General features: G+C 41.3%; 2 protein-coding genes across 6 annotated transcripts in view; one reads left to right on the top strand and one right to left on the bottom strand.

Annotated features, from left to right (window-relative positions):
• The first annotated feature begins 7,557 nt into the window (after positions 1 to 7,557).
• Positions 7,558 to 11,345, top strand: LOC5516027 (protein FRG1). Its single transcript, XM_001636073.3, has 3 exons — positions 7,558 to 8,104; positions 9,238 to 9,457; positions 10,374 to 11,345. The coding sequence occupies exons 1-3, from the start codon at positions 7,759 to 7,761 to the stop codon at positions 10,585 to 10,587; spliced, it is 780 nt and encodes a 259-aa protein (XP_001636123.1). The 5' UTR covers positions 7,558 to 7,758; the 3' UTR covers positions 10,588 to 11,345.
• A 2,579-nt stretch (positions 11,346 to 13,924) lies between these two features.
• The window catches only part of LOC5516028 (sacsin), a 31,467-nt gene continuing 18,931 nt past the window's right edge, over positions 13,925 to 26,460 (bottom strand). For all 5 annotated transcript variants that reach the window (XM_032385757.2, XM_032385759.2, XM_032385756.2 and 2 more), the window contains 2 exons: positions 16,714 to 25,728; positions 13,925 to 16,481 (listed from right to left, as the gene is read on the bottom strand). In XM_032385757.2, the coding sequence (XP_032241648.1) occupies positions 15,021 to 16,481; positions 16,714 to 25,728 (10,476 nt within the window). In that variant the 3' untranslated portion in view covers positions 13,925 to 15,020. The remainder of the gene's footprint in view (positions 16,482 to 16,713; positions 25,729 to 26,460) is intronic.

Here is a 26,460-nt window from a genome sequence, read left to right as displayed (position 1 = left end):
GTTAAACAGGAGTTTTAGTCTGTTCATTAGAATATTCTATTTACGAGCATACAAAAATCCTGTAATCGCCAAATAGTTCTTCCATCCACGTGCCATCTAATCCATAGCGCAGATTTACTGATTGAGTCACGATTAGCGGGCTTCCATCATGACATACTAATGTCATGTTTATTAGTGCGGATTTGGTGTCTAGACTTTGTTGGTTCCCCACAGAGGAACAAATTCATCTCGAAAACAACGCAACACAAAGCAACGTTTAGTGCCTTTAAGTCAATCAGGGACAACCCATGTCTACTCTTGTAGTCCAAGAGACAAAGCAAGATCATACCCCTGGCACTAGCGAGGCTGCGATGGATGGCCCGCCGGGTAGTCTTGAGTCTCCTGTCTTGAATTCCGATACTCAGGGTGTCGGGGTCAATGCAGAGGGTGCTCAAGTCGACTGTGAAGATACTGGTGGTGACACCAAAACCTCAGCTAGCGGTGTTCAGGATATCGGGAGTGGTCGCAAGCGCCTGAGATGTCTGATATTGGTGTTGTTTGCTGTTGGTGTGGTGATTGTGGTCGTTAGTCCCGCTAGCTGTCGTCCGTGGGAACCGCAATGCAGCAAAGAATACCGGTGAGAGGGAAAAATACAAAAAAACTAAAACCATATAAAACTGGGTTTTACCAGTATTTGTGTACATAAAGAATACAAAATTGTTATAATTTTATGAATTTTCAAATGGAAAAATTAGGGGTAGGGGGACCTGGTAGGGGCAAAGTCGCTTTACCAAACGTTTTTAAACATTTAAGGCTTCCTTGGATAGAAAAAAAATGGTAAAACTTTTTTAAAGACGGAAAAATTAATGCGATTACTAACAAATTATTACTTTCAAATTTATTCCTATCAAAACAAATATTTCAGATTTGTACAAGTGCTTGACTAGATCAAACGGTTGCCATGCCAACGCTAGCTGCATTGCCAACCCGGGATCCTACCAATGTTTTTGCAATACCGGCTTTACGGGAGATGGCAAAACGAGATACAAAGCTACAAAGGACCTGTTCACTACATCAGTCATCACGATGTACTAAAATTAGATTCGAAATCCACACCAGTGAGAATTGTATTTAATAGCAGTGCAAGCTATATGGGTCACGTGTTGAGCGACCATTGGGCGAAGGGATCGGATCCACTGAACAACTTGCTAGGCATAGTCATACGATTTCGTGAAAACGAAGTGGCTTCTTTGTAGATATTCGAAAAATATACTATACAGTTAAAACCAAAATAACGGAACAGCATGTACATCGCTTTCTATGGCGAGACATGCATTTGGAGCGAGAACCTGACGTGTACGTGATACAGCGAGTGTCATTTGGAGATCGACATTCAGGAACAATAGCCACAGTCGCAATGAGAAAGAGAGTTTGGTTGACATTCTTTAACGATCTTCAAAGCATGGGACAGACTTCGTTCCAAAGATGCTTGAAGCCAAGAAATGCAAAAACTGACCCTGTTTTAGTGATCTTCAGTGATGGTTCTGATAATGCACACGGCCCTTGCACATATGTTAGATGGCAAACTGATGTTAACGAATACCAGAGTACAATGATCATGTCAAAGAATCGACTCTCTCCAGAAAAGAAGATGTTCATTCATCAAATTGAGCTTTGTGGAGCAGTCTTAAATAATGGATCACACGAGGAAAGAAACCCGAAGATATTGATCTCAAAAGCATATGGCAAGTCGGTCATGATTTCCTTAGACTTCCTGAACATGAGTGGCCAATTTACAAACCCAACAAGCAAATGGAACTTCCTGAAAGAATCAAAACGGTCGTGATTACTCAAGATAAGACCCAAGACAGTTTGGAAAAAAGAATCAACATTGTCAAATATTCGAGCTACAACAAGTTGATAACGATTACCGCAAGAATACTATCTATGTATAACAAAGAACCACACCCAAGTTTAAAAAACGCTACTCGACCGCTAACTCCCACAGACATCGACAAAGCTGAAACGTTTGGGATCAAGAAATGCCAAGAAACGATGGATTCAGATATGAAATTTTCGAATGCTCCTTGGTATAATGGTTCATCTGAAGCACTTGTGAAATCTGTAAAACGAGCCATGGGCATAGCGATTGGAGAAAATGTTATGACGTTCTCAGAACTTCAAACCGTTTGTTTCGAAGCAGCAAAATCTCTTCAATGAACGTCCTATCGGAAGGCATCGCACAAAACCCAGATGACAGTGTTTATCTAAGTCCCAATGATTTGTTACTTGGACGGTCGACAAAAAGAGTTCCTAGCGCACCATTCAGAGAAACTCAAAACAAGCGTCATCGTTACGAATTCGTACAGAACATAATCAAAAGCTTCTGGAAAAAAATTGACCTGTAAGTATTTTCCATGGCATACAAAAGAAAGAAAAGTACAAACAGGAGACGTTGTCTTTAATCAAGATTCAAATATGAGGAAACTGGAGATTGGGAAAAGTCACGAAACCAATACCAAGCAAGGATGGATATATTCGCAAAGCAGAAATCTCTGACAAGAATCCCAAGCCTGGTGATATTATGAAGAGCTATAAAGGAGGAGACCTTGTCACAATCGAACGGCCGATGCAAAGGCTCATTGTCATTGTACCAAATGGAAACTAAACTTTATACTATTTATCTATTGATGAACCTTTGTTTTTTTTTAACCTAACTATTCGCAACAATTAATCATTGTAATATTCGATACGGATACATATCCAGGCGATAGGCGAGGTGGTAGTGTATCGTTGGAAACGATATAATATATTCTAATGTCATGACGTCATAATTAAGTTATTCGTAAGTTATTCCTTTTATCTATAGGTTTCGGGCATATAACTCTATACTAACTGTAACCAAGACAATAAATCATGAACAATGCAGTATTGAGTGTTTGATCCGTGGCATTTTGTTTCTCAACTTTCTCAACAATACAATACCTTTTCCGATTTTCTAAAAACATGAAAAAATACATAGAGGAAAACAAAGATGATAAGATTCTAGTATCCTTAGCAAAAGAAAACACACAACAAATCAATAGTGACTTTTATATGAGAAAGAAAGAAGAAAGAAAGAAAGACAATCTGACGTTTTTGTATCTTGAAAATAGAATTCGGGATAATAAAATAACACGGCTCTCAAGACAGGTGAGAGGGAAAGACTTTGCAACTGGAAAGATGAGTTTATGTCTTTCCTCGCACATTTACCAGCAAGTAACAAACAATGTTCAATTGAATAGGCTAAATGATGCATGGTTTAAACGCACGCGGAGACAATCTCCCGTGCGCGCGCACTGGAACTTTTAGTTATAACTTTATTCCAATAAATACCAATACAGCTATATTAGGATAATATACCATGTATCCAATAAATACCAATACAGGTATATTAGGATAATAATAATAATAATAATAATATGATGATGATGATGATGATGATGATGATGATGATGATGATGATGATGATGATGATGATGATGATGATGGTGATGATGGTGATGATGGTGATGATGATGATGATGATGATGATGATGATGATGATGATGATGATAATAACTTTATTCCAATAAATACCAATACAGGTATATTAGGATAATAATATGATGATGATGATAATAATAATAATAATAACAACTTTATTCCAATAAATACCAATACAGGTATATTAGGATAATATACCATGCAGGTTGGCTTATATGCCTATCCTCTATTCATAATATTTAATTACATCATCACAAAATTTCAGGACTAGGCTCGTAATTGAGTCATCTGTTAAGCTCATAATATACAAAAACATGTATTTTGGCCTTTACAGTTTGAAAGAGTTATTGATTACAAATAGATCATTAAAAAAATACTCGACTAATATCATTGACATAGACGCATTCCATTAAGGTATGGTACTTATCCCCAACCTTATCTTTATAGCGGCCTGTTTCAATTGCTAGTTTGTGTGCCGAGACACGCAATCTAGTCATAGAAGGTCGGCGTCTAACATTAACTTCTGATAAGTGTTTTCTAGCTTCAAATTTGTCTTGATCTTGCAATAAGTGCTTAGCTTTCCACTATTTTGATTTAACTGTGTCTGGGTTTTCCAAAATGTTGCATGATTTTTGTATAGTACTTTCTTAATATATTTTCCTAGGGTATGAATTTGTTGACCTTCAATATCTATTTCCTGTAGTGTCTTTAAATCACACCAAGCAAATAGGGAATTGATAAAACTTACAGGGACATTAGATGTTGAAGAAAGGCTGATCTTCGCCGTTTCCCCCACTAAGGTGTTTTCATATATCCTACTTTTTATTCGGCACCAATATTTTGCCACCAGGGAAGAAATTTGTACTATTAGTGGGGCTTTTCCCAGTTCTCTATATATAGTTAAATTTGTGGTTTTTGAGTGGACTCCTAGTATACGCTTGAAAAACTTCAGTTGTAGTTTTTCGAAATCATTGGATACTTTGAAAAATTTAGTCTCAAAACTTTTATACGATGAAGCCCTTCCTCTAAAAGGCATGTTCCCCAAATTTCACAATCGTACAGTAATACTGGTACAACGAGTGACGAGAACAATTTCAACAGTACTTGTATTGACCCATTTTCAACATTTGACAGACGGTTTAAAATACAGTGATATACACGTGTGGCTTTGTTGTATAGACTTTTTAGAGCACCTTTAAAATTTCCCGAGAAATGAAACTTCAGACCTAGATTTATGTATTCGTCTACACATTCTAATGGCTCTCCACCGTAGTCCCATTTACCTGTTGCAAATTGCCGCCGTTATTGTTGCGGACCAAAAACTAATACAATACAGATTTTTTCATATTAACTGTGAGCTTCCGTTTATCTGCGTACATTTTTAGATTCTGGAGGCAATTTTCTAGACCGGTGGCTGAGACGGATAGTATAACCAAATCATCAGCATAGAGAAGACAGTTAAGTTTTGACGTATTATAGAGTTTTACTGGATCGCACGATAAAGGGAATATTTCTGGAATATCATTGATGAAGATGTTGAAAAGGGGTTGGGCTTAGGTTGCATCCCTGTTTCACCCCAGCGTGAGAAGAAAAGGAATGCGTTATACCCTGGTCTATCTTAACTGATAATCTAACCTCTGAATACATACTTTGTAAAAGGGTGATAAATCTTCTGCTACACCCTATTTTTATTAGTTTGTAAAGTAAACCCTCTCTCCAGACACTGTCGTATGCTTTTTTTAAAGTCGATAAAACATACAAAAAGCGGTTTGTGGCTTGATTTATAAGGATTCAATTAGGGTTTTTAGTACTAATAAATGGTCGGTCGTGCGAAAGCCCTTTCTAAAACCGATCTGATATCTATTTAAGATTTTATATTTTTCCAGAAATTTTGTAAGGCGGCCGTTTATGATCAATGTGAAAAACTTCCAAAGGCAGCCACTTATAGCGATCCCTCTATAGTATCCCGGATCGCCATATATCGCCTGCTTTGTGTAATGGTACAATATAACCCTTGACCAGCTCTTAGGAAATACCCCCTGTGTCAGCACAGTATTGAATAGTTTTACAAAGTATCGGCCTTGGGATTCGACAGATACCTTTATAATTTCATTGTTTAATGAGTCACCAGCGCTGGCTTTTTTGTTTTTAAGTAATTTTGCTGTTGATTGCACTTCTTTCAGTGTGATAGGCGAATCTAGGATTTTTTCCCGGTTTCTAGCCCAAACATGGTAGTTTTTAACAATATGTGCTTTTATCCCCGAGTCGTCTGTAAAGCAATTCTGTGGCGTATTTAATTTCTTTGAAGTAATTATACCATGCATCCGGAGAGACAATGTGTAAACCCCTAGCCGAGCAGTCGGATCTGATTGTCTTAACTAGATTCCAGAATTCTTTCAGATTGCTGTCCGCCGCTAATTTAATTTTCTCTAACAGGTCTGTGTAAAACCGCCTTTTAAGCTGCTTCGTTAATTGCTTGTATGCTTTCTTTGTTGAAAAGAATATATGCCTTATGTATGGCTCGTCCGGGTATCTCGAAAGAAGTTTGCCAAGACTTCGCAATTCTTTTCTTAGTTTATTACAATTCTTATTAAACCATTTTTGGTGCTGCCTTGAACTTCTCTTTGAACGTTTTTGCTTCTTCACGAGGATCACCTGTTTTGATGCTTGACGTATTACGTTTGTAAAACTGTCAACTGCTAGATGAACATTAATCTTTTGTTCAGATTTAAAAATTTCATTCAGGTCTCTGCTCACATTCTCTGATGCTATTGACTCGCGCAGCAAAGTTTCAGATTCCTTCTCCCATTTAAATACTTCTGGGTGCTGGTCGAGATCTATCAAATTATTTATATCTTTAATCTTTTGTGTTTTTAATGCAAACGAAAGTAAGTAGAAAAGTTCGATGGTGTTGAAACGGTGAAATAATGAACTTGTGGGTATATTGTTTGCGAAACGAGAGAGTAATCTACTACACTCGCTCCATTATTTGTAAAACAATTGTATTGGCCTAGATGATCACCCCTTGTCCTACCATTCAGTACTATAAAATTATTACTGTAACTAAACTCTGCTAAAGATTTTCCGTATGCGTTGATATTCTGATCTCTAGAGTTCCTGACCGTCGGAAACGGATAACTACATGCAGAGTCAGATAAATCGGCAAAGTCTTCCAAGTTACCCATCCTTGCATTAAAGTCTCCGCATACAATGATTTCGCCTTTTTGCGCAAATTTATACATGCTATTTTGGAGCTGCTCAAAATGATCTACATTTAGTTGCTGCTCCCTTGGGGAGTTCCGTGGGGAAAAGTAAACAGGACACACGAAAATATCTCGACTTAAATTGAAATAGCTTTTCTCTAGTTCAGATAAAATCCTCACATGAGTGTTGTTCTAGAAATCTAACACCCTTGCGGATTGATTTGTTTAGTTTTTGCTAGTTATAATTTACCGTTAATCCTGATGAAGGCAGCATTGCAGAAACCTCGAAAAAAAAAATACAACCCAGTGATTACAAAAATTGTTATATACGATATATAAGCATAAGACAATCACTGTACAGAACGACAGAGCAAAAAAGTGGCATGAAATTTTCCAATTCTCAATATATAAGCTCAAGATTGCACATACAAGGAGTTCCTCTGAGAAGAAGCTTAATTCCAAATTCTAAAGAAATTTTGAAGATATGAAATTTAGATATTAGCGAGCAAAGTTGGCTTAATTTCTGATCAGAGCCCGACTTCTCCCTAAAAACGAGGAGAATTTATACTTTGAACATTTGAAAATTGCTGTTCAAGCCTCATATCTCGAAGACGAATCCATTAGTAAAAAATACTTTTTGATATGTTGGTTTACATAACATAAGAAACCTCTATGCAAAAATTCAAGCTTACAGAAGTTAACCAGACCTTACTTTAGGAAAACTTGCCATTTTTTTGCTCTGTCGCACAGGGCCAAAAAACACTACTAATGAATTATGAATTTAATGTTGGTACAATATAAGAGTTTATATATAAAGTATCTACCTGGCCACCACAGGAAACCCATTTATTTTTGTCTTCTTTTCTAAGACTAGCTGCCGTAAAACATGCTACTCCTGAAAATCTCACCCTTGGATCAATTAATTCTTAGATGACCAAGTGACAGAAAATGCGAAGTTTTCAAAATGCCAAAGTTTCATTTGAAATTTATTTACTACCAGCTATGGTATGCATATCGCGGGCTCCGCTATAAGGCGCCATTTTGAACCATCATGGCCGACTACAAACAAGTCAAAAGCGGTCGGTTAAAACTAAAAGGCCTGGATGAGTCAGAAAAGAAAAAGAAACTCAAGAAGAAGAAGAGAAAACACGAAGAGCCTACTGAAACAGATATCGATACTATTCGTCATGGAGGCTGGCGAAAAATGGAAAAGTTTGACGAAGTTACTGGCAACATAGCTTTGCAAACATGGCGAGGGTCGTATGTAGAAGCATTGAACAATGGACTATTTACGGCAGGAGAACCGAGAGAGGATGGAGTGAACTCTCCGGCACCGGTCGAGGTGTTTACAGCGGTTCCTGTCTCTGAGGTCAAGCTGGCCATCAAATCCGGTTATGGTGGGTCTACGACTTTTCTACCTTACCATGCTAGCAGGGCTTTCTCGGAGTGAACGATCTTCACCACGAGGCATAAATACAATGGGATGAAATTATGTGGCGGGGTATTCTAAGGCTTAGCTGCTTTTTTGCCCTTTTTCTTTTGTGTTTCTTTTTGCCCACTGGAGATTCCTCTGTGGAAATCTGTTTCGAATTCTGCTAAGCTTGTGCAAGGTTATCTTTGCAGTAACCATGGGAATTCAATTCTTGTCACGCAATGTTGTATTTTGTAGTTCCGGCCACAGAAGCTCCATACTCTGTCATACAAAAACGCTTGAGCCCAGTAGCAGCCACGGAGCATACATGTAGAGCGGTTTAAGTTTCGTTTTGCTATATATATATGGCCTTCAACTAACACCAGATGATCAAAACTGATACTCTAGAGTTCTGAAATACTACATATATACAAACAAAGCCTAAGAGTATAGTGCTGACTTACCATATTTTGACCGGAAGCCTCAAAGTTCTACACTTTTGATAAACTTAATACCAGAGTAAGACATCTCCTAAACACTAGCTTGATAATTCACTATCATTTTGTTTATTGAATATAATCATGTTACCACAGTCAATGCGGCTGACCGCAGTTTGCAGAAAAATATTGGACGCGGTCGCCACAGAAAATGTTTCAATAATTTTAAACAGCACTGTATACTGTCAATTGTGAGCATTCTTATCAAAGGTACTAAGGAATCTGATTGCTTAAGTGTTTCAAAACATAACAGGTGTGAATGAATCCCTAAAAGCTGTCACACTTCTGTCCTTGATTCAATAAAAGCAGGCTCGTGGCTAGTTATAAACCAGTTTAACCAAGTGATTACACCCAAAAACTTGCATGTGTAATATATACAGTTTGGACACAAATCAACAAAAATAGGAATAGGGATGCAGATAAGTTAACCTGCTAGAAACAAACAGAAAGCTCTGCTAGCAGGGTATTTCTACCTTGATACTTTTAAGATTAAAATTTAAGCTTATTATCATAAAATGACAAATCTTATTAGTAGGAATGACTTATACGCACTGTAAGATAATAGATTTCATATACTGTATTTCTTAGTCCTTCTAAATACAAATTTTACTTTCTTTTCTAGGTAAATACATGTCAGTCAATACGATGGGTGACATCACTGGCAGAGCTGAAGCTATCGGCCCGCAGGAGCAGCTTGAGCTGCTCTTTGATGGAGACAAGGTTGCGCTCCAGGCATACAATGGCTGCTTCCTATCTGTTTCTGATAGTGGCAGTCTCTCTGCAAGTAAGAAGAAGGCAGGGGAAAAAGAGATTTTCTCCATTAGAGCTGATAAGCCAAAAAGGTAAAAATTTTGAAGCCACTAGCTATGAATAACAACACAGAGCAGGGATAAGAGGGTACAAATGTGTCCTGTTACCAATTCAGAACTTTTAATTGAAGAAGTAAGAAGTGGCCTTAGCATTTTGGAAATCTAGGTGAGAGTAGACTTCTGAGAAACCCAGAAGAGTTGACATCTTTGACACAGTAGAGTATTCTAAGAAGATAGGAAGCACAAGTTAGGGTAACACAGTATACCATTTCAATATTCATTTCAAATCTATCAACAAGGAAGGGTGTTCCAATCCAATCTTTTAACCTGGAGAATTAACATAACAGTGATATTCCATATTCCAAAAAAGAGGGGGTGTTTAGAGAAGAAAGGGTTTGTCATTTAGTGTCTCTATTACTAAACACTATTACTTGATATATGTTTTAAATTATCATTTATTTATTTTGTGTGTAAAGAAATCACAGAAATTTGGATATTGAAAGCATTATATGTATCTTTTGTACCGGATGGTAATTTTCTTTTAATATAGATTAATGTCTTTCAGATGATGTAACTATTTGGTTCTTGGAAAAAATCTGTATGACAGAACACTTACACATTATCAAAAATATGCTTTTGAGAATAACTTTTTGTCATCTCACTAATTTATTTCAATCATAGTATAAAATAATTTTGTCAGGAAATCAAAGTTATTATTATCTACTCAACTACAACTTGTATTTTGACATATGGCAGGGGCGGAACAAGGAGTTCCAAAAAGAGCGACTAAAGCAACAGATTCAGAAAGGGGGAGGCGCTGGATTTGTTGTTCTTCCGAGAATTTCCTATATTTTGTTATCAAATATCTATAAATAGGTGGGGTGGGGCCCCCTTGGCCCAGCCCTATATGATGTTTTTTTTATTGATGATCCTTCTTGCCATATTTCAGCAAACCAAAGACTGATTCCCAAGTTGAAGATGAAGAAGATGTTACTAACTTAGAGTTAAGCTATGTCAAGAAGTTCCAGAGCTTTCAGGACAGGAAGATTAAATTGAGCAAAGAGGAGCAATCCAACTTGAAAAAGGCGAGACTAGATGGAAGACTCCATGAGGAGATGCTGGATAGGAGAGAAAAAATGAAGTCTGACAAGTTCTGTAAATAAATAGCTGAAGGGATGAGATTGTTTTTCCTGACTGATAGTAGGATAGTTGCACATGTGCAGGGGTAGGGCATACCCACTCTGTTTGTGATGATCAACGGCCAGAGTCAGTGTCTGGTAAATAATGTCTACTTCTCCAGTAATGCCTGATGGACCAGATATTTTGAACGACCTCGTCATTTTCTTAGCGAGTTTTTAATGCATTTTTTTGCTGATGATTATCCAGACAGCATTTTAGGAGGTTTTACTTCTATATTTTGAAATAATTTAGTTACAATTAGTACCTTAACCAAGCAGCCATCATTGGAACAAGACAAGTGGACAATTAATGGAGGTTGTTTATAGAGCTATTAAATGACCACATCTAAGTAAATAACATATGGTGTTCTAATGGACATTCGTGTGGTTGCTTAATAGAGGTACCTAAATTATTATTGTAATATTTTTGGGGGGAGCTCTGTCCCTGAATTGGCAAATGTGAGTTTGTGTACACAACCGTGTACAAAGTCCTTTTTGAATAACTACTGTTAAATAAGATATTGCAGATTAATCTATTTTGTAAGGGAAGGGACAATCAAAACACCATCCCACTACAGAGAATTTCTGCTAGCTATGGTCATGGAAAAAAATAATATAGGGTTGGGTACCCTGTCTTCCGAGAGAGACTGGGGAGAGACTTTTCGGTTGTTGGTCAGAGTCAGCCATCTTGTAAACATGTTATTACCGAACCAGTAAAGATCGTTATTCAATAACACTACAAATACCACTGTAGAAATAGCTTTTTTATAGTTTTTTTTCGCATTTCTCATAAAATCAAATTCAGGCCAATGCTATTATAGTCCGGCGGATATGTGCAGATTTTACCTTGAATTGCGCACTTTTTGCTAAAGCTACCAATTTTAGCATAGTGATAGTTTTTAATACCCCTTACAAGATAGGCTATAGAGCCAAGATCAGTTCGGCTTTAATTTCTTATTAATAATGAATATTGGTTTGGCCGCCATTTTGGACCAGAAGTAAACTAATTTTTTCCAAAAAATAAATAAACTCGCACATTTTGAGAATGTTTACTCATAGACGAATAAAATATACATCAAAGAATGCATATTAACCAAAGAATTCTGAAAGTAGCCGCAAATTTTTCATTTTTGTTACTTTTACGGTGACAGGGATTTTAAACCGGAAGTAGTCAAGAATAAATAACGGCACGCTTGTTTCACTTTGCGCCTTTTAACAAAAATAAAAATAAAACTTATTTCAGGAGTAGTTTCGGGGAATCTTTACAAAAAAGGCTATGGAGCCAAAAAAAATCACGGATTATCTTGAGCTATTAAAATGGCCGATAATTTTCGGGAAGTGAAAATCACGCGTCGATACTCACTAAAAGTCCTCAAATAGTAGAAAAGCCACATGTAGCCAGCACAAGTATACCAAATATACAAACTCAATAGAAAGGAGACGAAAGGAACTGCTTATATATGTGACAAGCCTGGTGGGGATACCAAGAACCACGGTGAGCGGGCCGCTCCACCTATTGATTTCAACGTCTGTAAACGACCGCACACGTGAATGTGTGCAAGTGCTACAAGATGAACAGCTTATAACTGTAGGAACCGTTTAACTGGTGGCCTCGGTTGCGCGCTTATCACTCTCCTTGCCTTTCTTCCTTATTCTACATAAAAGTGAAAGGAGTATCTCGCCAAATAAATACTGGTAGAATTTCACGCATTTACTGGCGTGATACTGTATCCTGTTGTGCGGATGGGGGAAAACACAGTACTTGCTGTATTCCCCGAAGCCACAGATGCTTTTCGACAGTTAGCATTCATGTCAGTTGAGATAAAAGACAGAATGTTTGACAACACTTGAGCGCTTTCCCCTGCTTCTATACGACCGAACGGGTACAGAGAGTCGGAAGTAGACAAGGCAAGAATGCAGCTCTTCGTGAAGAAAGGAACAGAATTTGATGTCATTCACTGACGAAGGCAGCTATCATACAACACACCACGAAAGCTGCCATTCAAGCAGGCCATTGTTGGGGGCAAAGCACTCCTCCCTGCCTCAGTACTTCCATCTTTTTAGCAGAATGGACAACAGTTGCCAGCCGCAAAAAAAGGGTAAAATTAATAGCAGAAACCTAATCAGTTTTGCCTTTTCCCCAATTTATCAAATGGATTTCATGAATATGTTAGTCGTAGGCTTTTAAACAAGATATGCATCTCTGTGCTTTCAAAAATGACAAATTTAATCTCCGATGCAAAATGGCGGCAATTTTAATCAACCATATTAGTCAGTGATAAAAGCCGATTTTATCTTGGCTCTAAAGCTTATCTTATAAAGGTTATTTCAAACTACAACTGCAATAAAATTGGTTTCTTTTGCTAGAGAGCGCGGGGTAAAATAAACGACCGAGGTTCTACTATCGACTACTTTTGGTTGAAGGTGACTATCTCCTTGAAAGTTCCAATAATTAATATATGCGGTTATTTTCAGCAATCTTGGGTTTAAATACATTTTGTGACTTTCATTTTAGTCGTCTAGTGGCAAAACATTATCAAACTTTGCAAGTTTATTTACTTTTTTGAAAAAGGTAGTTTACTTCCGGTTCAAAATGGCGGCCAAATCAATACTCTTTATTAACCAGAAAATAAAGCCGATCTGAGGTTGGCTCTATAGCCTATCTTGTAAAGGGTATTAAAAGCCATCACTATGCTAAAATTGGTAGCTTTAGCAAAAAGTGCGCAATTCAAACACATATCCGCCGCCGGACTAATTACTACTGTTGATGTCCCAGGATTTGCAAAGGGCACGCTTTAAAGCTATTTCTTATGAGTATGCACAGGTAGCCCAAGCTCTTTATTTGTCCCTAATGATATTTACGGTAAACATAGGCGAAAAACAAAATTAGTAAAAAAGGAATAAACAACTTGTTGAAAAGACGTGTGTAGTCTAGTGTTGTGTTTATGTTTGCCTTTTGCGTGGTCTCTTGCCGTATATAAAGTGCCTTTTCAAGATTCACGATTTGAACTCTTACCAGAACAGTTCGTTTAAAATTACAAATCGTGAATCTTGGAAAAGGCGCTTTGATACGGCCAAAGAACACGCAAAAAGTAAACATAAACACAACACTAGACTACACACGTGTTTTCAACAAGTTTTTTATTTTTCACTAATTTTGTTTTTCGCCCTATGTTTACCGTAGATGTCATTAGTGACAAATAAAGAGCTTGGGCTACCTGTGGAGTATGTTGGTCATATTTCGGAATTCGTAGTTATTGAATAGGATCGCATACAGGTTATAGTTGTTCAACAAAGTTTTTTTATGTAAATAAACACAAAATACAAGGGACCATGTTTTTATTTTAAAACATTTTTCAAATTCATTTGTCAAATTCACTATAAAACTTTTGGTACAACTCTATTGATATTTATAAACTCTATTGGTACAACTAGAGAGACTACAGATGAGCTGTAGAAAAACAAGATGGTCTGCGTAGGCGTGGTTTAGACAAACTATAAATCAATACAAGGTTGAAAACTATGCTGTACACCTCTGTGAGACAGTAGTTGTGCTGACGTTTTGAGCGGTAGCCCTTCGTTGGAGCAAAAGAAAAAAAACCCGAGGAAGGGCTATTGCTCGAGACTTCAGCGCAACTACTCTGTTTTACAGGGCGTTCAACATACTTTAACAACCTTTGTTGATTTATAGCTTGTTTATTAATTATAGCTTGTTTACTTTACTATTGCCATACAAGTATTATACTAAATTACCAATGGTCTTACACGTATCTCATGTATCATAGCCTATAATCTTCAATGAAAGCGACTTTCTATATTTAAAGCATTGATTCTTATATTAAATATTAAAATACAATATTGCGGCAAGTCATTGCATTCATTCCGTTTGTAAAAAACTATAATACTACATCGATATTATTGTGTCCGGAAAAGCAGATTGTATTATTTACAATATTATATTTTCATGATTGGAAAAACTGGATTAAAAAATTTAAGTTGCATATTGGCGTGGCCGCTACCCGAAATGCTACGATTTTCCTTTCTGCTCTGTGCGTATAACTGTCAGTTATCATATTTGGTTATTGCACAAGTTAATCAGATCAACACATGTAATCGGGTATTCTAAAGCAACTCTATGTCCCATTACTAAGAGAAATGCTCCTGTGAAACTTCCTATTTTCTTCAACATTTTCTCTTTTGGAATAAGCTACTTACAATAAACTTCCAAATCTCAATTCCAAATTAAAATACGCCTTATGATGACCTTTGAGATACTACGAAGCCGATCTTGTTATAGCGCATGAATTATAATTAGGTAAAAATGCGCACTTTTTTATGTAAGCGCAAATAAAAGGTCAAAATAAGACGATATATGTGGAAATCTGTGCACGTACAGTTATCTTAAAGCACATGCTTCCTCAAACCTCTGCAAAGTTCTCATTAATAAACTTGCCAATCTGGTCGAGTATGGACTCGCTAACGGACAGGGCTTCGTGCGCGTTTTCACTCGTGAAAACCTCGGATGGAATGACATCTCCGTGGTGAAAGTGCGGGTAGCGAGTCTTTTCATAATAATTCTTCAGCTTCGCAGCAAGCAGTGCGATCTCCGGTGGCGAGTTATCGAGTTCAGTGATCTCGTAGGCTAGATTCAACACGTCGTGCGTCTCGAGCTGACTCTCAGCGATACCACATGCTGCATATAACGCACTTTTAAACGATTTCTCCGCGGCTTGTTGACACAGAAAGCAGACGAGTCCATAGAAGTTCGGCTCCTGCTTGACCAAGTGTTTCGCGGCAGCGAGGTCGTCCCGGGCTTGCTTCATCCAACGTCTTGCCTCCTTGCGCTGCGGGTTGCCTGAATTAGCTGAGGATGCGCTGGTGTTTTGCCTTTTGAACGTGTTGTATGTCTGTCGCTCCTGGTGCGCCCGTTTACTCCATTGTTCAAACAAATCATTAAACGTCGAGCTTGACTCTTCCGTCTTTTCTTTCTTTTCTTTCTCTTTCTTAGCCTTTTTCTCCTTGGATGGGAATATTCGCTCAAGTCGGTCGATCTCGCTGAGCAGGAATTTCATCACTTCAGTAGCGATGTCGCTGCCTGGGTTCTTGTCTGGATGCCACCTTAGAAACAGGCGTTTCATGACTTTTTTCCTCTTGACATCCTTCAGTTTCCACGCTTCCCAAAGAGCATCTTTGACTGCCTTCTTGGCGGTTTCAAGCCGGTCATTTCTTGTAGAAGCGCGCAGACGATCATCGTCTGGATCGCCCGTGAATATAACAATGTCCTTCAGATCGGAAAGCTTCAAAGGAACAGTTGGATCAACCCCAGTGCGATCGAACTTATACAAGTCTAACACACTGACTTCAAGTAACTTTGGTTCTCCTACGTCTATGCGATAGCGTGCTTGGAAGTCAAATTTCCCTGGATCTTGTTCAGAGTCCGAGTTTGATGGACTCGAAGAAGCTTTCCTTATAACCTTGGCGTACACATAGAATGGTTCACGATCATTAATGGAGCCGTCCTCGAGCACACGCTCCCTCTCGTAACCCACGATCTCCCCCTTACGGAAGAAGTACTCAAAGTCCTGCCTCAACAAGTAATGATACATAACGGGTATCTCCGAGCCTAAGGAAGGATCTGTTGTGCGCTTATCGCTTGACAGAAGATCTTGTGCCACTCCACAGCGGTCAAGTGACGGTAGGATGTCCTCAGGGACTCGGCATGCTAACATGGCCTGAAGGTAAATCTCTTTCTCCACGTGATTGCCGATCAGACGGTTGATTAGGAAGCAGAGCTGGATATGTAGCGGGTTCTCGTCGGTGCCATGCTTAATAAACAGCTCCCACTTGTTGTCTTGTTCTTCCAGGAAACAGTCTTGAACCTGAAAGAGGTAGAGAACAATTTCAGTTTGCTTTTTAAATGTTGAATTACGTGTATCTATAATCCTTTAAATTAGATTTCCTCGATTATTAAGTTATATTATCATCATCAACATCGTCATCATCACAACCATCAGCATCATCATGTTATCATCATCATCGTCATCGTCGTCGTCATCATCATCATTATCGTCATCATCACCACAACCATTAGCATGTTATTATCATAATTACCTCTTTGCTATTCTTGATGGGCGTGTTTGTCTCTAGTTGGACAAGGTGGGTGTCCAGTGCCCCCATACACGAGATTTGCATGGTGGAGAGCACCAATACCTGATCCCTGACTTCCTGGGGGATGTTGGCCGTCTGTCGCTGATGCCGAATAACCCGTAAGATGCCGTTGATGAGTTTTGGGGACAGCAGAACATTGCGGTAGCGAGCGATGAAGGGACACTGTTCCTCGCCGGAGTCTGCAATACAATGCTTTTCACGGGAAAACGGGTGAATCTCTTCACGCAGAATACTCTGGATGGTTCTAACCCGTAGTCGAGTCGGCAACAAGTTCAACAGGTAAGCTAATCGATCAGCTGTTAGTTCGCCTTCCCGTGCAATATCCATAAAGTCGCCAGAGAAGTCTCGTGCACGCCGCTCAAAGCTTGGACAATCGTAGAAAATGAGCTCGTTAGATAGCTTTAAGTATCCCTCTTTGGTTGGTAGGTAAAGGTCGTTTATCTTCGACAGCAGTGCTGTGACTGTAGATTCCCTTTGCTCTTTTACCAGCAAGGAAACCGTGGTGAAGAACCCTTGTGCTGCTAGTCTGGCTACTTTTTGCTCGTTTGGTTCCATGGGTTTATCTTCACAGACTTCTTTTAGCCTTTCGAGAACCTTAGCGAATTGCAAAGGCGTTGGCTTTTCCTCAGCTCCAAGTCGCTTCAGTACATGCTCAAAATGACCGTATTCTCGTGGTACCTTGTACAGGAAAGGAGGCATTTCTGTTAACGTTTCAAAAGCAAGTTGATCACCCTCCACAAAGACCCTTCCCTCCTCCACTGGGATGCATGGTATTTTTTGCAAAATGTTTCCGATGGCGAGACATGATTTAGAGCAACGCTCCGACGCCTCTGTCTCAGTACACGAGGCCTCTGTTTTGAAGAAGCTCAAAATTGCGTAGATGATGTCGTGCAAGAGTTCACGCTGATCTTTTGGCGTATCCTTGTTCACATTGCCCTTAAATTGCAAGGACAAGTTCTCCAGATGTTTGATGACTTTCTCTAATGGCGGGGCAACCTCTATGCCTAGGTTGTCCACCAGCATCCGCTGGTTTTCTCCCTTCTGTGGCAAAGCCCAGGACGGTAGCAGTGGCGCAGTACTCCAAAGGAATCTTTCGCACTCTTGCGAGATAGATCCGTGAAACGCAATAAACGGTGGACTGTCATCTTTACTCTGGCACTCAAATTGCGTGTGAAGATTCCTCAAGTTCTCACTTGCAATTTCAGGCGAGACAAATTTGATCTGGGATATCAAATGCAAAAAGCATGCATCGCGCAGAATTTCTTCTTCAAGTAGACACTGTACCAACGCTTTAGATTTCGCTCTCAGCTCATCGTTGCTTGGGTCGGTTTCAGCGCTGCTAGCTACACTCTCGGAGTATTCAATGAAATCTTGCTGAGTCACAGCCTTCTTCAAACCAATCTGTCTGAGAAGCGGAAGCCAGGCTTCACTAGCATAATCCCCCGGAGGAAAGCTATCTTCCGATAACATAGACTTGAAGACTTCATTGGCAGGGTCATGAAATCTACTTGCTGGACACAACTCTCCAGATTTGTCAGGGAGGATATTTGTGTCTATGAGTGTATCAATGATAACACTCCTCTCATTTGGATTGTTGGTGGTAACGAGAAGAGAGTCTCTGATGAACCCCAGAACTGACTGACGGTCTTCGTCTTTCAAAGCATCCAGGTTAGGTAAGATGTATTTGACGAACACCTCGCTTTGAGATACTCGAAAGATGTCCACTGCCTTGTAGAAGGGTTCCAGCTCTCGCACAGCACGAAGCAAGACACATCCTTCCATTTCAACTCTAAGCTCGATGTCCTTCAGAGGTATACATTCTGGAAGTTCCAAAACGTGAGCGGAGGAGTAATTCAACAAGCTTACAAACTTTCCATGTAGGGTCTGGAAGAACGGCATGCTCCTGAGAAGGGACTTGTGGCTGTAAACAGTGGTGACATCTTCTTGAAGGAACTTGAAGAGAACAAGTATCTCATTCTCGTTAAGACTGACAGTTAGTTCATTGTCTTTCATCAGGTGCTCAAGGACTGATATTACATCAATCCTGGAATGTGCCTTTGCGAGGTAGGAACTAAGTACCTGAGAAAGATTATCCACCTTTAGACCAGGAAGCATAGAGAAGTCCACTTCTGGGCACCCAAGTTTTCTAAGAACTACGACCAGCTTGTCTTCTGAGAAATCCCGCGATGTGAAGTCAAAAACTGTCTTGCCCATGTTGACAGACACTAGAGTTCCCTGATTGGTGGGGACGATGGGCCAGTCTTCCAAAGGCCTCAAAGTCTCGGTACAATCGTCGTCATCGGAAAAGCTGGATTGACGATCAAAGAAGGTCTTGTGAATCAGCTGCCATAGCAAGGTCATCCAGTCACGTGAAGGCTTTTTGGAGGAGGGAGCCCATTGCACGTGTGTCTTGGCAGCGCACCATGAGGGTGGAAGAAGATGATTTACGTATGGCCCAAGGCTCTTAGTGTCAAATCGTTTGAAGATTCCTGTTTGAACCATAGTCTTCTCTCCGGCGGCAGAAAAAAATTCCACAAACTCGCTGTGAAGAAAGAGATCTTTATGTATGGGTAAGAGATCTGCAAATGGCGTGTAGAAGACAGGAGTGGCGATATCAAATCTTCTCAGCACATCGTCTTCGGTAAGAAGCATGGGCAAACCGTGTAGGCGTGACACAATGTTATCACATTGCATGCAGTAGGTGATCAGTGCCTTCAGGGTCGCGATGTCGCCGAGCGCAGAGTTCTTGATAAGACAAGGAAGCATTCCGACCTTAGATCTTGAGCTCTTCATGAAGGTTAGCACAACTTCGGGGTTCACACTTTTAACTGTGACGCCAGCGAACTTGAAATCTTCCAGGACCTTAGCTGGGGAATACGCAATGGGAAATCCAGTTTTGATCAAAAGTTCGTTGATCTCCAAGTCAGGAACACTGAAGTAGCAACTGTTTTCTTCGTCTTCAGAAGTTGGCGGGAGCCATCGGCACGTTATCGTAGCAACATCGTCACTGAATCGGTGGGAAGGGGAAACAGGTGAGCGGGGGGTGGAAGGATTACTGGACGGCGCTTCCTGTCCGTGAATAACTGGAATAACAGGGCAGTTTGCATTTTCTAGACATCGAAATACAGCCAAAGAAAGCTCTTTCCAGTCGCTGTGCACCGAATGTGGATCTGGAAATAAGCTATGGTACCAGCTGAGACCACTTTTGACGCCACTTCTCGTGTTGAAGAACCAAGGGTTCCCTTCTTGGATTCCAGTAATTTTATGCCTTGCGCTCATCAACAGGTGAACGTAGGCTGGAGCGATGACTTCTGTTTTCATGAATTCGTTCCATCTGCTGCGGCAATCTTTTTTTTCATCATCACACAACTTCCTCCTTGCGACGTCTAGTGCAAACTGACCGCTTACTTGTACAGGAAGTCTTGTCTCAACATGCAGGGGAAGGGAGCTGAAAGCGCGGCACGTCTTGTCTGTGAAAGGCTCTTGTAAGGCGCGTAGAACGTGTTGGCCGAGTACGTCCTCTTGGACAGACACTTTTGCTGCAACGCCGGCGCGAGGTAAGAAACCTAGAGCTCTACCATCCGGAACCAAGGGGGCAGCAACATACTCTTTTGCGCCAAGACACTGATGGACTAGCCATTCTTCAGTCGAACGCTCTGAGTCTGAGATAACCAACTTGTACGTTACCCCGAAGTAAGAGATATCGGCAGTCGGAACCCCCTTGCTTCTTATCACCTCGCTCGACAATGTTTGAAGCTGCTCTTCACTTTCATCCGGCAATGTAGCACTTGCTTGGTACTTTTTCACAAGCCTTCCATTTTCTATCCTTGAAATTGTTACCTTCCTAACACTATTTAGAAAGAGAAGGGAGTCCTTGACATCGTGCTCAAATGTCTTTAGTAAGTTATCAACGTCTACATCTTCAAAAGATAGCTTGGAAATCTCAGATTTCTCGGCATTGATCTTTGTCCGCAGTGGAAATCGTAGCATGGTAGCACCCTCAAGGTTGAAGAAGTCCTCAAGATACCCTTTAAAAACGTCGACAAAGTTCTCGCGGAATTCATCGTCTAACGGTTGCAGAATCCTTCCTGGAGTTTCTCTGGTAACATCTGGTGCGTGTGTGGCGTGTGGATCCAGGATACAGATGGTTGAATTATCCGTGATAAAGCTTGGGCAGTCGGTTAAGTGATATATCGTATTGAAGCCGAAAGCTTTGTCTGATTCTTCCGACTTGGCTGTACGTCCTATCTGCTGAAAGCTCTCCATGCGTTCTTCCGTAAACGGACAGTCGTTGTAGACGCAAATGGCTGGCCCTTGTAGATCTTTCCATCCTTCGCTTAACACTCTCTTTTTATTATGTTGCCGTGGGTCATAGATTACGTGAAATTCTGTGGCTTTGGCGTCATCGGCACTTTGAAGCATCTCCTTTAAAATACCTTCATCACGCGGGTACGAAGAAAGCGCGTTTCTAATGCGTTCCGTTAGAGGTTCTTTCTGACTCAAAGGTTTGCCAAGACCGTGAGAGTACTTGCTAAGGGTGACATCTCTCATGGTCTGCGCACCAAGACGGTGCGCTAGGTGTGTGGGGATGTCTGGGTGAAGCACATGCGCAAACTCTACGTCCTCTAGCCACGGTGCATCGTTAACCACAAGTTCACCTACAGGTCTCAGAACTCTATCCTGATCCGGCATGGGAAGATGGTTCTGAAACGAGTTAACTAGATCTTGATCCATGTGCGCGATCTCGTCTAGGAAGGTCTTAGTGGTTTTAAACTCGACCTCTGTCAATCGTTCTTCTTGTTTTCTTTCACGTAGAGCAAACAACGCATCGATGTAATCATCCGCCGTGAATGTCTCGCGAATACCAGCTGCTTCGAAGAGAATACGGAACTTGTTTGTAAACTCTTGCGGAAGCTGATATAGAAACGGAGCTCCGTGCCCCGTCCAGGAGAACGCTACTTGATTAGATGCGACGAATTTGGACGAGACAAAGACCCATGGCTTCTCACTGAGTACCTCCAGGACTGCATCCCTTTGTGAAGTGGTGAGTAACAACTGGAGATAGCGGTAAATCACCAAGCAAATTTCCTGAATACATTCAACATTAATTGGTGTTTTCTTCCTCGTGCATTGGACCGCGGAGGACAGCTGGAACAATACGTCTTCAAGGGCAGGTTCGTGTTTCTGGATGCCGAAAAGTCTTGCTACTTCAGGCTTCATTTCACCACACCCAGTTTTAGTGGACTCATCTAGAATAGGTTTGATGGTACCCAAAAGGTAGACGTATTTAGCAGGGTACAGTTCATCTGCAGAGAGCAACGTAATACCTCGTTTCAGGGCCTTTGGTGCTCCTTTCCACGGTAGACAGTAGCCCTCTGGATGGTTAAGAGCGGGTAGGAACTTATAACTGCGCATTGCCTCCTTCTGCTGACGCGTCGGATCAATCATCTTGCTAAGATATGTGTTCAAATAACTGATTATGTTCTGGATCCTTTGTAGTGCATGCTCTCGGTTGTTTTTGGCTAACTTTGCTACAGACTCGATCCGTTCACAAATCGCTTCCCATGGTAACATGTCCTTAACCATTCCGAGGTTTCGCAAAGCCGCAAATCTCTTTCGGTAATCTTCTCCAAACGGGAATCGGTTGTCCTGAGCTGAATACATCCCTGCGGCAGCTCCTTCTGGGTCGATTAGTTGTCTTGAAGTAAGCAGACTTTGACCCTCGTCTCCCGCAGGTATGCAACAGAACTTCTCAATCAACTCTCCAAGATTCGTTGAGCCAGAGGAATACTCGTCCAAAACAAAACAGACAATCTGGTCTCTTGTACCGGTGGGAATCTCCTTGATATTCGGCAAAAAAGCCTCTTGCAAAAACCTCTCGACGGTAAGTGTCTGCTGAGTGAGCACGTTTGACAGGCCAGCCTTAATGAACGCTTTCCGCGCAAATGGCTTCAACTCGACGATCTGGTATTCAGACAGCTCCGCTACAGCCTTACATCCAGAAAGCTCGCTTAACTTCTCGTCTAGGAACACAGCCTTGTTGGGTTGTACCCATACCGTCGAACCTTGCATCAAAGGTACTTCAGATTCACTGATTCCCTGGTAGACTCGATTCGCCAACATCCGCCATAACTTTGAAGGAATCTTATCAGGGTCTGGCCAGACTTCCTGGAAATCAAACTCAGCAACTTTGCCTTCAATTATAAGTCGTACCATGTCTTTCAGGAGCTGCACGTATGCAGTCGATGCAGCATCTTCAAGAAGCACTTTGTTCCAAAGAGCCTCGAACGGTTTGTCTGATTTCCTATCTGATTTCTGATCGGGATTACTCTCCTCCCACAGACCACGGCGATTATTTGTGACAGCAAAACACCCATTCACGTGGACAGGAAGTCCCGTTTCCATTGACAACGGCAAGGAGGAAAACGCTTCTCCACTTACTGGCTCCGGTTTCCATAACCCTTCCCGAAATCCCTGTGAAGAAAGCAGCGATGCAACACCTGCCTGAGACACAAGCCCGTTTAGTTGGCCTTCAGCACTTGCCGCGAGCTCGACAGAAAGGCTGTGCCCAGAACAGAATGACGTCAACCAAACTTCATTTGAGGACTGTGGCGCGGCAGTGTTGAACATCTTGTTCGGAGAAGTAGATGATTTCAAAGCAATCACAGAGGAAGACTGCCTAAGAGGGCTTCCAGTGAACTCGCTGATGGAATGTGAATAGCTTCGTGACAGAATTGGCTCGTTTCTTGGTATAACTTCTATTGTACCTCTGTCAATCTGAAACACCATTTCAGGGCTGTCGACGCTGTGGTCCGATGCCTTTATCTCGTGAACACTTATCCTTTTTACATTGCGCAGGAACAGCAACAGACTAGATGCATGCTCTCGGAAAATTCCAAGCAGTTTCGAAATGTTGCTTTCGTCATAACAGTTTCCGGAAATCACGCTAGTCTGCGCTTGACTCAAAGTCCTGAACGGCAACCTAAACAAAGTCCCGTTGTAAAAGAACTCCTTGCCTTGCTCTAAGATACTGCACCCAAAGATCTTGTTGTACGGGGAAAACTGATCGGAGAATGCTGCCACTGCTCGAGAGTTTTCCTTGAGGTTAAGTCTGATTCCTGGACGTGTCTTATCCTTGATAACATTCCCAAGATACGTCGTTTGCGGGTCGAACATTACAATAAATTCTCGACTGATGAAACTTGGGATATCTGTAATGTTAAACACCGAACAGAACCCTATGCCAGGGCGACCCCTCTTGGCACTCCCCGTCGTCGTAGTGCTAGCGAGCATTTTGATGTTCTCAAAATCCTTATCGGTGAACACGGCATCATTGTAGACCCATAAGGCCGGTCCTTGGGCTTCTGACATTCCTTTGGATAGCACTCTCTGGTGGGGGTTCTCCCTCCAGTCCACAAGGAATTTCACTTCGTTTGCACCAGCTTCCTCAGCGTTCTGTATCAGCTCCTTCAAGACACTCAAGCCATCCTTATACTCCCGCAGGATGTTCCGCAACCTGATATTTACCGGCTCCCGGGGCTCCGACTGCTCAAACCCAAACGCCTCGACCATAGCAAGACTCCTGCTTAGAGGTTGCACACCAAGTAACTGCGCTGTATGAGTTGAAATACTCTCGTGGATGACATTGGTAAACGTGACGTCATCTCCTCCTCTTAGCTTTAGCCAATCAGAATCGTAGTAATATACGTCATTGCATAACTCAAGCCGTAGCTGTCCGTCGGTGGATTGCACAGGTACTAAAACCTTTTCTCGTAGCTCTTCAGGTAACGGGTCACCATTTCTGGTGATGTGATGCAAGATCTCTCTGCATAAGTGAAGATCCCTTTTGACAATTCCCTCGTTTTTCGTGCCCTTCAGGTAGCTTTCCTTTACCAAGGCAAGTACTTCTGTGATCCTTTCCTCACCAAAATTTTCTTGAACTCCGCATGCCTTGAAAAGGGGGGAGTAGTTTCGAAAGTCTTCCGAAACATAGAAAATGTACGGCTTGAGGTTGATTGGACATGTACTCTGGAATGCCACGCACTTGGGCAAGGCAAAGCCAGAGCCATACCACACCCATGACCAGTCTTGTGACGAATTGATGAACGCAGTAGTCTCAGGCAAGGCCTCTGGGACCGAGAGCCTGTCGTAGATTTCGCGCAGCATTGTCCGGAACTTGAGGATCTCGACCTCAGAAGGCCTTTTCTGGCTACTTATCCAGACCTCTGAAGCAGCCTTGAGTTGTTTGATAACATGGGAGGTGGGCGGGGGCTTGTCCCAACCAAACGCCCTCTTCAGCTTGGAATCGATGTCTCCTTGCATGATAGGCATGGTAGAACCCACGAGGTTTGCAGCGTCTACATCTCGCATCTCAGACGCTGAGTGGAGAATTTCATCGGAAGAGTACCACGGCATTGTAGATGGGTATTTGACAGGTGGCTCGGTACTGGAGGGGATCCATGGCAGTGTGGATAATGCACTTGCAAGATCTACCGCCACTCCCGGCTGATCTGTGCCGACTTTGGAATCAAGCAGGGACGTATTCTCGTTGAGGAAGGTCATCAACGCCTGTGCTCTCTTTGGTGCGTTCTCTGTCGACATTGCAGAAATCTGCTTGGCAATCTTAAGGACGTCTTTACCTTCTAAGGAACCACTCCGTCGCATTCCCAGGAACACTCGAAGTAAACTCAAAGCGTGTGTCGTGGAGAATTCCTGCGAAGGAAATGCAGATGGTTCCCCTTCGAAAAGCTTCTTCAGAGTTTCGTCTTCTGGGTCGAAGAGCTCGCAAGGCGCTTGAAATTTTCCTTTGGAGATTGGGATGAAGCGAAGGGTCTTGAGGTGTTCTGGAAAGGCCCTGTTGTCACTCGAGAGAACGGGGAGCCTTTGAAGGACCCAAACCATTAGATTGGCCACTTGGTTACGACTGTAGAAGGTCCCAGCCTCAATAAATGGGAAAACCTGTAAACATAAGGGTTGTGGTAAAAATGAGTATGAACGTGGTTGTGAGGTTTTCAAATGATAACGTAGAAGTTATGGAGTCAGGTGTGGAATTGAAGAGACCTCTGAGTCCTTCGCTACGGCAGACAGAGCATACATACACATACATATATACATATATACAATACTTGGACACTCAGTGCATTTGATGCAGTTTAGTACAAATCTGTTTTGTAGACCAACGTTGGTCTACGAAACAGATTTGTATTAAACTGCATCAAATGCACTGAGTGTCCAAGTATTGTATCACAGCTCCTGTCAAGTTGAGCACTATTTTGGCTCCCGGTGAAAGACTTCACATACACATATACATATCGTAATCATATGTCGTCTTTCCAGCATAGCTCAAAGCGCAACTCAGCCGAGCTAAGTAAATATATCTGGTCCCTTAAGGACAATAGCACTAACTACGACATCTCTTGGAGGATTTTAGCTCGCGCCAACCCGTACTCTAATGTAAACAAACGGTGTAATCTTTGCCTTACGGAGAAATATTTTATCATTTGTCAGCCGCACATGGGTTCTTTTAACAAACGCAATGAGCTGGCAACTGCATTCCGCCAATCGCTAAAGTTTGTTTTAGGTAACACTTAACCGTCCTACAACATGTAAATTAGCCGTATCCATTCAGGCACGTATACCTGATGAGAGGGAGCAAACATGGCTCTCGAAACAGGCCTGTAGTAAACGTGA

This window comes from Nematostella vectensis, chromosome 7 (assembly GCF_932526225.1).
Source record: "Nematostella vectensis chromosome 7, jaNemVect1.1, whole genome shotgun sequence".
NCBI lineage: Eukaryota > Metazoa > Cnidaria > Anthozoa > Actiniaria > Edwardsiidae > Nematostella > Nematostella vectensis.
Note: the sequence above shows the minus strand (reverse complement) of the source record. Positions and strands in the feature narration are given on the sequence as shown.

Excerpts from the sequence above, each read along its gene's own strand:
- LOC5516027 (XM_001636073.3), top strand. The coding sequence starts at position 7,759 with ATGGCCGACTACAAACAAGTCAAAAGCGGTCGGTTAAAACTAAAAGGC. Across the intron at positions 8,105-9,237 it reads GGCCATCAAATCCGGTTATG|GTAAATACATGTCAGTCAAT; the intron begins GTGGGTCTACGA and ends TTTCTTTTCTAG. Across the intron at positions 9,458-10,373 it reads AGAGCTGATAAGCCAAAAAG|CAAACCAAAGACTGATTCCC; the intron begins GTAAAAATTTTG and ends GCCATATTTCAG.